The 10,253-nt window shown below is 66.0% G+C and overlaps 3 protein-coding genes across 3 annotated transcripts in view; 2 read left to right on the top strand and 1 right to left on the bottom strand.

Moving 5' to 3' along the window:
- Positions 1-2,995, bottom strand: part of MNEG_2093 (hypothetical protein) — a gene marked incomplete at both ends in the record, with an annotated part of 4,835 nt that extends 1,840 nt beyond the window's left edge. The window contains 8 exons of the mRNA XM_014049434.1: positions 101-175; positions 823-975; positions 1,271-1,348; positions 1,578-1,618; positions 2,030-2,120; positions 2,327-2,358; positions 2,533-2,596; positions 2,930-2,995. Coding sequence (XP_013904888.1) covers positions 101-175; positions 823-975; positions 1,271-1,348; positions 1,578-1,618; positions 2,030-2,120; positions 2,327-2,358; positions 2,533-2,596; positions 2,930-2,995 — 600 coding nt within the window. The remainder of the gene's footprint in view (positions 1-100; positions 176-822; positions 976-1,270; positions 1,349-1,577; positions 1,619-2,029; positions 2,121-2,326; positions 2,359-2,532; positions 2,597-2,929) is intronic.
- Positions 2,996-3,134: 139 nt separating this feature from the next.
- On the top strand, positions 3,135-4,904 carry MNEG_2092 (hypothetical protein; the record flags this gene model as incomplete). Its single annotated transcript, XM_014049433.1, has 2 exons — positions 3,135-3,151; positions 4,397-4,904. The coding sequence occupies 2 exons, from the start codon at positions 3,135-3,137 to the stop codon at positions 4,902-4,904; spliced, it is 525 nt and encodes a 174-aa protein (XP_013904887.1).
- Positions 4,905-5,973: 1,069 nt separating this feature from the next.
- The window catches only part of MNEG_2091 (hypothetical protein), a gene marked incomplete at both ends in the record, with an annotated part of 8,484 nt that continues 4,204 nt past the window's right edge, over positions 5,974-10,253 (top strand). The window contains 9 exons of the mRNA XM_014049432.1: positions 5,974-6,042; positions 6,930-7,082; positions 7,358-7,465; positions 7,786-7,884; positions 8,327-8,419; positions 8,712-9,008; positions 9,193-9,305; positions 9,514-9,775; positions 10,092-10,203. Coding sequence (XP_013904886.1) covers positions 5,974-6,042; positions 6,930-7,082; positions 7,358-7,465; positions 7,786-7,884; positions 8,327-8,419; positions 8,712-9,008; positions 9,193-9,305; positions 9,514-9,775; positions 10,092-10,203 — 1,306 coding nt within the window. The remainder of the gene's footprint in view (positions 6,043-6,929; positions 7,083-7,357; positions 7,466-7,785; positions 7,885-8,326; positions 8,420-8,711; positions 9,009-9,192; positions 9,306-9,513; positions 9,776-10,091; positions 10,204-10,253) is intronic.

Genomic DNA, 10,253 nt, shown 5'->3' with positions numbered 1-10,253 from the left:
GGCCGCGTTGCCATCGGGCCCCTGCACAGGGGGGGAGGGCTGCTCCGCGCGAGGGGCCTTGCTCCCAAAAGGACGTCGCCAGCCCCCTGCGTGCATGCACCTGTGTGGTGTAGAGGAAGGACTCTGCGCAGATGCCCTCGTTGTCGTGCCACGTGCCGTGGTTGCTGAACATCACCTGGGGTTGGGGGTGGATGGTGGTGGGAAAGGATGCAAGGGAGTGTGCAGGAGCAGGATAGGGTACGGCAGGATTGGGTAGGACAGCGTTGTGTGGGATCGAGGAGAATTATTGGGCTTTGCAGGGACTGGGTTTGGGGGCTTTGCAGCGTCCAAAAAGGGTCGAGCCATCGCGGCCAAGAAAGTATGGGTGGGGCGAGGAACGGGGGGATGCAGGATGTGGGGATGCGGCGCTGCTGCGGGCTTATTGGGCCGGCATGCAGGACTGCGCGTTTGCTCAGTGCACGCGGTCCGTGAGGCGGCCGTGACGGGCTGACAGGCCATGAGGCTCGGAGGAAAATGATGCGCGGGCGCCCGCACGTGGTGCGGCAGTCGCGCTGAGACGGTGGGGAGGCTGCGGCCGGGGGCCTGGGCGGCCACGGGTCTCCATTGAACAGCGGCACAGCGCGCAGTGCCGAACAAGCACAACCGCCCTCATTGCTGATAGCAAAGGCAGCGGCAGCGGCAGCGGCAGCGGCAGCGGCAGCGACCGCGACAGCAGCGGCAGCAGCAACAGCGACAGCCATAGCGGCAGCGACAGCAGCGGCAGCAGCGGCAGCAGCGGCAGCAGCGGCAGCAGCGGCAGCAGCCAGCCGCTCCCCGGCTGACCTGGCGCTCGCTGCCGTCGTCTGCCACGCGCTTCGTCTTGCCCGTCGCTGAGGACGCGACTCCAATGACGCCGCCGGCCATGGACTGCCGCCGCGCCATGAGGCGCCCCTTGCGGTCGGCCGGGGCCTCAGTGAAGCGATAAAAGTAGTACATCTGGGGGTATGTTGACAAAAAGGGGGCCGGTGGGGGATGGGATGCTCGCGGCGCCCTTGCGCCGGCGCGCTCGCAAGAGGGCGCGGCGGCGCGGCGACGCGCTCGGGGGGCAAAGTGCAGGGCGGGGACCGCCGCCTGGCTGCCAGCGCAGCGCCGGCTGCTCGTCCAGCCGGGGGCCCCCGCCAGCGCTGCGCAGCAAAGTGCCCCCGCAGCTTGGGAGTGAGGTGCCCCCCAAATCACACACACACACACACACACACACACACACACACCCATGGTCATCCAGCCCACGCACCTCAAACCAGAGGTTCTGTGGGCTGTACCACTTGACCCCGTCGCGCGTCTCAAAGGGCGCGTCGCGATCCAGCCACAGCTGCGGAGCGCCACATGTGGGTATGAGGAGGGGCGGAGGGGCCGCAGGGTGGCGGAGACGGCGGCGCGAAAGCCCGGCGGCGGCGGCGGCAGCGGGGGCACCGGCGGGGCGCACGCCGGCGTGAGGGGCCGCGGTCGGGGGAGGCGAGGCGCTGAGCAGCGGCCGTACGTGGTACGCGGCGACGGCTGTGAGGGGGCGGCGGTGCGTGGCCTGGGGCCTGGGGCCGCACCTTGGTGATGAGACCAATGTAGGGCTGCACGCCGGGGTCGGCTGTTTGGAAGAGAGAAAGAGATTGTGGGTGTGGGTGTGGGTGTGGGTGTGTGTGTGTGTGCGTGTGCGTGTGTGAAGGGGGTGGATGGGTGCAATACATTTTTTTCTGTGTGTCTGTGTGCAGGGGGGGCTGGACAGGGTTGACGCAAAGTGAGGCTGGGGGGAGCCAGGGCGTGACCAACCACCGGGCGCGTGCCTCAGCAGGCACGCTGGGCTTCACAGGGCTCGCGCCAGCGACCCCGCAGCCGCGGGAAAACGCCCGGCCCGGTGGCCATTCGCCTCGCACCACCTCCAGCCCCCGCCCTGCCCGCTGCCGCGCGGCGGCCGGCGCGGCTGGCTCCCGGTCCCCAACCTGTCCCGGGCATCGTCCTCAACCCGCCCCTCAACCCTCAACCCTAAACCCCAAACCACCTGTGACGAGCACTACCGAGTCCTGCTGTATTTTGTGGCGCTGGCTGACGTTGCCGGCCGCATGCTCCAGGGTGTCTGGCATCTCGATCACCTTGTGGGGGCGAGAGTGTAGGTCACGAGTGTGCATGTGTGTGTGTGTGTGTGTGTGTGTGTGTGTGTGTGTGTGCGTGTGTGTGTGTGTGTGCATGCAGGGGGGGTGCATGCGTGTGCGTGAGGGCGCAAGGGATGATGTAGGCTGATGGCCTTTGCCAGCGTCACAGGGCTCGTGCGCGCGCGCCCGCTGGTATGCCCGCACACCTTGACCCGGACGCGGTTGTTTTTCGGCGCGTCTGCGAAGCAGGTACGCGGATGGATGAAGTGGCGGCTACATGGGCAGCTGGCGTCAGCGAGCCCGGGCTCGAACCTGGCCGCGCACCCAAGAACAGTGGGCCAGGTCAGCAAACATGCATGCATGCAGGCCTTTCGGGAGGACTGCATGGGCAGGCCCCTGCGCCAGCTTTCACCTCCGCAGGGGTCGGCATCTAGGATGCGCACTGTCTTCTCATTGCTCTCGTCCTTCACAGCGGCCTGCAGAGCGGGGGGTTGCGGGAAGCGGCTGGCCTGACTGCCAGGCGGGTGCGTGCTTTGCAAGTACACTAGGGGGCTGTGGACACTGCGAGAGGATGCCTCAGCGGTCACACCCTAATCTCTGGAGCGCTGACACCGTGGCTGGCTGATGGGCACATGCCTGTACAATGTGATGCACCTGTGCGCATCAACTGCAGCAACCGGTGACAACAGGCGACGCAGCGGGGCCTTGCGCTGCTCATCCCTAATGCCATCCCAGCAAGCTGCTGCCGCCCCTGTATCATCAAATCAACGACAGCAACAAACAACGGTGACACCATGCACATTGCGCACCTGCAGCCAGATCGGGTACTCCCGCCACGCCTCGTCGTCGAGGGACTCTTCCTCCTCGTCCGACATGCGTATCAGACAGTCGCTTCGCTCGAATATTAGGCAGCGCGCCGAACCTGTCTACTTCAGGCCAGTGCACACAGTCAGTACGACGCACTTGCAGCGCCGCAACAAGCAGCAAGAGCACCAGGCCTTGCGCAGCGCAGCAATGAGCGCACTAAAGAGGTGGGTGTGGAGAATTTTAGGTGCAAAGCTGCCCAAAGAATTGCGCCGTGCCTGAAAACACACGCGTGTCGCATCTATGATATGTCCTTTGGGCTGCCGTTGTCAAGCCCCACGCAAGCCGAACCCCTGTGCACGCCAGCGGTGCGGCCAATGCTGGGTGCATCTGCAATCCAGCGGCACTGCTGCCTGCGGATGGATGTCCCCGCCAGGCAACAGTGTAGCCTGGGCAAGGCCGGGGGAGCATGGGAAACTTGCACGTCACGCGAACGGCAGGCAATCGTATCACTGGGTTTGCGGTGGGCTCAAACCATCCATCACGGCATGCACCACAGATACGCATGCAGCATTAAACAGAGGGTGGAACAGGCGGCCTTTGTTGCATAGCAGTTTCTGCTTGTGTGGGCAGCACCAAAATTGATGGACGCGTTGTCAGGCCCCTGCTCTGTGAAGTTCACCGTATTTTGTCACTGTATGACAAAGGCATGTGGCGTCCACGCAGGCTGGTGGGGCATTCCTACCCACGCACGCACTTGGCATTGCTCATGCAAACAGAGCTCATGGACGTGTATACAAAGTTGGCTGTGGAGCCCCTAACAGTGCCGAGCAAGGCCGTGCTGTGATGGTGTAAGCCGCTGCGTCAACAGGTGGCATTTGCAAAAGCAAGCTTCTTGCTCTCACGCTTTTGCGTGGGGGTGCAGACTGCAACGGACATGACCAGAAGCGGTCACGTCCGTGGCGGCAAGCGCAGCCGTGGCAATCTAAGCAAAGACAAATCAAGTCTTTTGCGCCTTCTTGCACTGACTCGCCAGCTGGCTGAAACAAGCCCGAGGACATCCACACGAATGGAAGCCCGGGGGGCCAGCCGGGCGAAACTCTATACAGACCCTTTAGCGCAAAATTCATCAGCGCATTTAGGTTCTTGTTTCGGATGTTAATGATTTGCGGGGCAGCTCACACAAATAACCCTGCTGCCGCGCCTCCCGTTCGCGGACATCATCTGCCGCGAGCCACAATGACGACCACGACCCAGCTTCTGGCGCCCGCGTCTCAGCAGGCTGATGGAACGCTGCATATTACCCGTGAGCTTCGCTGCTGGCTTGGACAATGTCAGGCAAACAGTCCGGTCGCTGTGTGCGCAGGCCCTCGCTGACCTGGCACACAACACCACCACGCCGTGCCGCCGCCACTGCTGACCCCTTGCGCCCTGCCCCCCCCATCGCACCGCCCAGTCATACGGTGTCGCAGCAGCAAGAGCCTCCCCGGCGACCTTTCCCTGGGCGGCGCCGCCGCCGCCGCCGAGGCGCAGCAGCGCGACTGGGAGCGGCAGGGCGACTCCCAGCTGCTGCGGCCGCTGCTGCGCGAGACCGGCTACTGCGCGGCCCTCGACGACACCCCCGCCTTCGCCGCCGGGTTCGACACCGGTTACTCCTCCGACCAGGAGGACCGCTCGGCCGCCGTCCGCCTGCGGCGCGACCCGTCGTACGGAAACCCCCTCGAGTGCGACGGCTTTGCGGCCGGCTTCAAGCGCTTGCGCATGGCGGGCGGCGACGACCCCGCCCAGGCAGCGGTGAGCATCCTCGGCCGCATGGACGAGAGCTACGGCTGCCCCCTCGAGGCGGCCGGCTTTTCTGAGGGCTTTGACCGCGACTGCGACTCCGAGCTCGACGCGTCGTCGCCGATCTGGCTCTCCCGCGACGCCGCCTACGGCAACCCTCTGGAGTATGGCGGCTTTGCCGCCGCGTTCAATGCATGAACCTGTCTGCTGCGCCGCGGCCATCCTGCCTCGGGGTCTGCATAAGCCTGTGACGCCTGAGCGCGGCGCAGCCTTCATGCCGCTGGCGCAGCTCGGCTTTCGGTGCCCAAGCGCGCGTGAGGCCTGCGGCTGCGGCTGCAGGTGGCCGGTCGGCGCCTTGGATGGCTGCCGCCGGCCACTTTTGTATTGCCCCATTCCATTCCACGCACACCGCATATAAATGCGTCTGGCCTGTGCCCCCGTCTGGCCCACCACCGCCCCTGGGCGCCCCCTGTCCCCTGTGGATTTTTCTTCAACGACCGCCAGCAGCGGCTGCTGACCGGGATGACTGATCCCGTACTATTGTGAATAACGCCCATGCTTGCATACTTGCCCGGCTGCAGTGCAGCCCTCGGCTTGCACTCGCGCTAACGCCACACGTCGCATGCACGCCTTGCATATATACCACATTTCTCGGCCCACCGGCCAGAATCAAACCCCTGCGTCAGCCCGACCGCTCTCTTGGCCTCGGCCCTGGCCGCCCTCTTCCCCGCTACGGGCCCCGCCCCGTTTGTCTCATGACCGGCCCTCTGCAAGCCAATGACACAAACGGCGCACCCGCCTTGACTTGCTCTGGCTTGTGAGATACTTGACAACTTGTAGTGTGCATCTTTGCAACTGCATTTTTTTGGGCTTGCCAAGCTCCTGCTGTTGCAAGCGTTGCCTTGGGTCGAGCCGCCCTGTGCGCCCCCAAGGCTGCTGACTTGCAAAGCTGAGCTGGCAACATATGCACGCGTTGAGTTGCCTGTAGCAGTGCTTTGCAATAATGTTGGCAAATGCAATCTATGCGACAGCCACTGCTTCAAGTGTAGCACTGTAATCCCATCACATACACCGTGGCAGCTTTGATGATTTTGCAATGCTATACTGCGATTCAGGGGTGGTGGTTGGGGTCGTGTGAAGTTTGGGGGCTCCATCATGGACTTCCTTGAGGGACCGTGGGACTGTCAGGTGAAAGTATGTACTGACCGGCCACTGGCTGTGCCACACAATTGGACGCATATGATACGTTTAGTGCTCACTAGGTTCCATGTCCTTATTGGGGCAAGTTGCAACAACCGCCATCCATTGCAATGTCATGATGTCAGGTGGTAAGAAAGTAAGAACCTGTGCAGCAACCACGAGCAGCCCGAGTCTGCTGGCACAGCGCTGCCAGCCGTCCCTCAGCAAGGCAAGCACTTGGCCCTTCCATTCGGTTTACGCATGCACTCAGCTGTATCAGGCACACCCTTGTTGCGTCAACAAAACAAGGAACCAATGGCAGATCAACAAGATCGCTTGGCACCGCCCGTAAAACCTGGCGCTCTGCAACCTTTGGCGGCAGCAGGGAACGTCATAGATTTTCTTATTGTCTTGGAGGAGCTTCTGACTTCTCCTGAGCACGATTATAGGAGCCTGACCGCTCTTGTCCAACTAGAGCTGAATTCAACGGTACGCTGGAAACCCCACCACATGGGAAGTGGTGTATAAGTATAGGGGCGTATTAGGCACCGCGCGCTGCGCCTTTGCTGCTCGCCAACCCTTGCGCCCCCTCGACTCACTCGTACTGTTGCCCAGCCGCTGTCTGGCGCCGAGAGCGTCGCCTTCGTGCTTGACTGCCTGCGCGAGCTGCAGCGGCAGGCTTTGAGAACTACTGTTGGTGATGCGGACAACGGCCAGCAGCAGGGCGCCGGTGCACAGGAGCCGGCGCAACTATCTGAGGTCACATGGGGGCCGCCGGACGGGGCCGCAGCAGCCCCTGCCGCAGCCGCAGCACTGCCGTCCGCAGCGCCGGCGGCAGCGCCGCGCGCGCGCGCAGCCGCGCCGCTATCGCACCTGCTCTCGGACGTCCTTCACGCCCTCGCCCACGGCTCGCCGCCCCCCGGCGCCCCCGGCCCCACCGCCCCGGCCCTCGAGGCCCCACCCAGCGCCGTGCCACCCCCTGAGCTTCCAGAGCCCCTCCTAGCGTCAGCCGGCGACCTCCTGCTGTCTTACGCGGCCACAAAGGACGGCGCGAAGCTCGCGGCCAAGCTCGCCTCCGCGCTGCGCCTGCAGCGGCGCCACCTGCGCGACTGGGGGGCTCTGGCCGCGCGCGTGCAGGAGTTGATCGGGGACCGTAACACGTGCGGGCAGGCGGTGCGGCTGATGATGCAGATCGAGGTGCGCGGGCGCGGGCGCCGAGCCGCGGGGCTGGCGACGCGACAGGCCAAAGGACTGCGGACGGGGGAGGGGGGCGGCCCGGCGGGCCTGCGCCACCCCCCCTCCCCCGAGCTGCAGCGTGCGTCTGTCGGCGGCATGACAGCAGCCGCCTGCCGCGGCCGCTCCCTACTCCTTTTTACTCCTCATTGCGTGCATACCATATGTTCTCATCAGCATCCAAGCACGCATTGAGCGCAAGCTGATTGCGAGGGTGCTGACCCTCTCCGACCCGCCAGGGCCTGGACGAGGCTGTCGACAGGTCCGAGGTTCTGGGGATGCTGGTGGCGGACGGCCAGGAGGGCCTGGCAGAGGCGTGGGCCACAGACCTGGGCAGAGGCTACCAGGTGCGGTTGTGGGGCCCGGGCCGGCGGCGCGGGCGGGCGGGGCCAGGACCCTTGGCCCTGGAGCGGCGGTCGGGAGGCAGCGCAGTGCTTCGCAGCTCGCGGGGCGGGCCATGGCATGGGCGTGTGGCGGGGGGGGGGGAGCCCAAAAAGGGGCTTCGCTGGGAGGTGCGTTCGATGCAGCGAGCGATCAGCGCTACCTGGATGCCACTGACTATTCAGGCTACAAACACACACACACACACACACTTGCACACACAAACACACAATTGCACACACACGCACACATCCTCACGTGTGCCCACGCCCACTCCGCACCCCAGGTGGCCTTTGTCCAGGCCTGCATCGCCCAGGACCGCCTCAAGCCGGCGGCCAAGGCGGTGCGCACCCTGGGGCTCCAGGAGGAGTTCCCCGATGTCGAGGTGGGTCTGGGAGATCACGTTGTTTGTGACTACGATGTTAAGAAGGTGGTTGAATCCGAGATGGGTCTTGGAGATGGGGCATAGAGAGGGTTGCGAGGCCGTGCAGGGTCAGGGACGGGGCGGGGCAGTGCGAAGACAGGGAGCCTTTTGGGGGGTGGGCGGGGAATGGGGGTCCGTCGTGCCGCAGCGCCGACGTCGCTGCGGACGTTGGCGGGAGCCGCCCTGCGGCAGCTGCGCGCGTGGCAGGCCGCCGCACCTGTAAGCGTGCTGCTAGCCCAGCGACAGGCCTGTCGGGCCGTCGCCGACGCTGCCTAGCACTGGCATCTTTCAATGACACTACACCACCCCTCCTGCACCTGTCATCTGCACTATTGAGTACATTTGACAAGCCACGCCTTGGCCGGCCCCCACCGCTTCTGCCCGATGCCCCTGCCTCCGTCAGAGCACGTACCGCCTCCAATCGCTGCGTCGGCTCATGGACCGGCGGCTGTGGCCGGTGGCGCTGACGTTTGTTGGGCAGGACCCGCAGCTGCAGGTGGGTGCGGGCCCGCGTCCCCGCGCGGGCAGCACAACAAGCTCGCTTGGGCAACACCCCACTGCGCCGCGCGCCGGGAGCGGCCGCGGCCCGACCAGCGGCGTGCTGATAATCGATGACGTGGTATGAGGTGAAAGCTGTGCTTGACACGCGTGTGTCAGGTCGGCCCGACGAGCGCCGCCGCCACCACCTGCGAGGCGGCACGCGCTCCGCGCCGCGCCAACCTCTCACGCCCCCGCGCGCCCACGCCTCGCCCCCCGCCCCTCGCCTCGTCGACGCGCGCGTCCCTCAGATGCTCCTCCTGCAGGAGATGGTCGCCTGCGGCGAGGCCGCCCTCGCCGCGGACTACCGGCAGCAGCTCGGACTGCCCGAAACCGCCCTCAAAATCGACCCTGAGGAGCTTGCGGCGGCGGAGGCCGGTCGCAAAGAGACGTACCTGCAGCTGCAGCTGCCGCCAGGGGCGGTGGCGGTCGTGGACGACGCGCGCCAGCTGGTGGAAGCCGGCCGGGCGCTGGCGGCGGCGGGGGCGGTGGGGATTGACGTGGAGTGGCAGCCGGGCGGGCGGCAGGCGCCGGCGGCGCTGCTGCAGGTGCGCCGAGAGGGCAGTAATAGATGACTTGGCGCAGCACCTAGGGTGCCGCAGCGGGGCGCGCGGTGCCGCATGCTCCCGCCCCCGCAAGAGCGCACGTCGTTGATGCCGTGCGGCCCGAGCAGCTCAGCAGCTTCCGGCTCTCGCGCCACGGTTCCGCCGCCGCCGCCGCCGGCTGTCGCAGGTGGCGACTCGCGACCGGGTGTTTTTGTTTGACCTCATCGCGCTGGCGGGGCCCCACCCCTCCGAGCTGAGCGCCGCGCTGGGCCCAGTGCTGCTGTCACAAACCACCCTCAAGTTGGGCTTCGAGGTGGGCCAGCCAGGGGATGACAAGAGGGCCTCGGCCTGCAATCTGATGTGACAGTTAGTGGGGAGAGGGGGCGCCGGGCCGGGGGTCAACCGCCTGACTGCTGGTGGTGGGCAGGGGTCAGGGTCAAGGGCTGGGGGCTTGGGAACCCCTCGCCGTGTGGGAGGCGCGTGGGCCATTTGCCCCCGCCGCCATCAGCGCCCCGTCGCGGCTCGCGCCGCCGGCCGGCGCCCGGGACGACCTCGCCGGGCCCGACGCGCCACCAATCCCAACGCCACCTCCCCCCTCCGCAACCCTATTGTCGACACGCACCTTGGGACGGCCGGCCTCGGAGCAGCTGCTCGGCGACCTGGCAAAGCTGGCGGGAAGCTGGCCGGACGTCGAGGCGTTCCGCGAAGTCAATGCGGTGCTCGACCTGCGGCCGTTGTGGGTTGCGTACGGCCTCAAGCAGCGCGCCCAGGTGTGCGTGGTCAACAGGGGGTCATCTTTGTATCTTTCGCATCTGGGTGCCGAGTCGGCGGGAGGAAAGGCCCCTCGTTTTGCCGCTTACACACACACACACACACACACACACACACACCAACACGCACACACATACACACACACACACACATCGCAACGGACGCACAGCTCTGCACTGCGGCGCTCGCCATGCGATCACCGCGCCGCAACACGCGCACTGATGGCCCGCTGCATGCCTGTGCACACAACGCTTGCACCTCCTCCCCGACCCCTCTCCCGCCCCTGCTTGCGGCCACGCCCCGGGATCCCCGCAGGGCAACGGCTTCCCGGCCGCGACGGCGCGCACCCTGAGCGCGGCCGGGCTGTCGGCGCTCTGCGCGGCGCTGCTGGGCAAGCCGCTGGACAAGGCCATGCAGCTCTCGGACTGTGGGTGCCATTTGGGGGGGGGGGGGGCTCTCCGCGGTCTCGTGGATGGG

The sequence above is a fragment of the Monoraphidium neglectum genome (genome assembly GCF_000611645.1).
Source record: "Monoraphidium neglectum strain SAG 48.87 unplaced genomic scaffold scaffold00227, whole genome shotgun sequence".
Classification (NCBI taxonomy): Eukaryota; Viridiplantae; Chlorophyta; class Chlorophyceae; order Sphaeropleales; family Selenastraceae; genus Monoraphidium; species Monoraphidium neglectum.
Note: the sequence above shows the minus strand (reverse complement) of the source record. Positions and strands in the feature narration are given on the sequence as shown.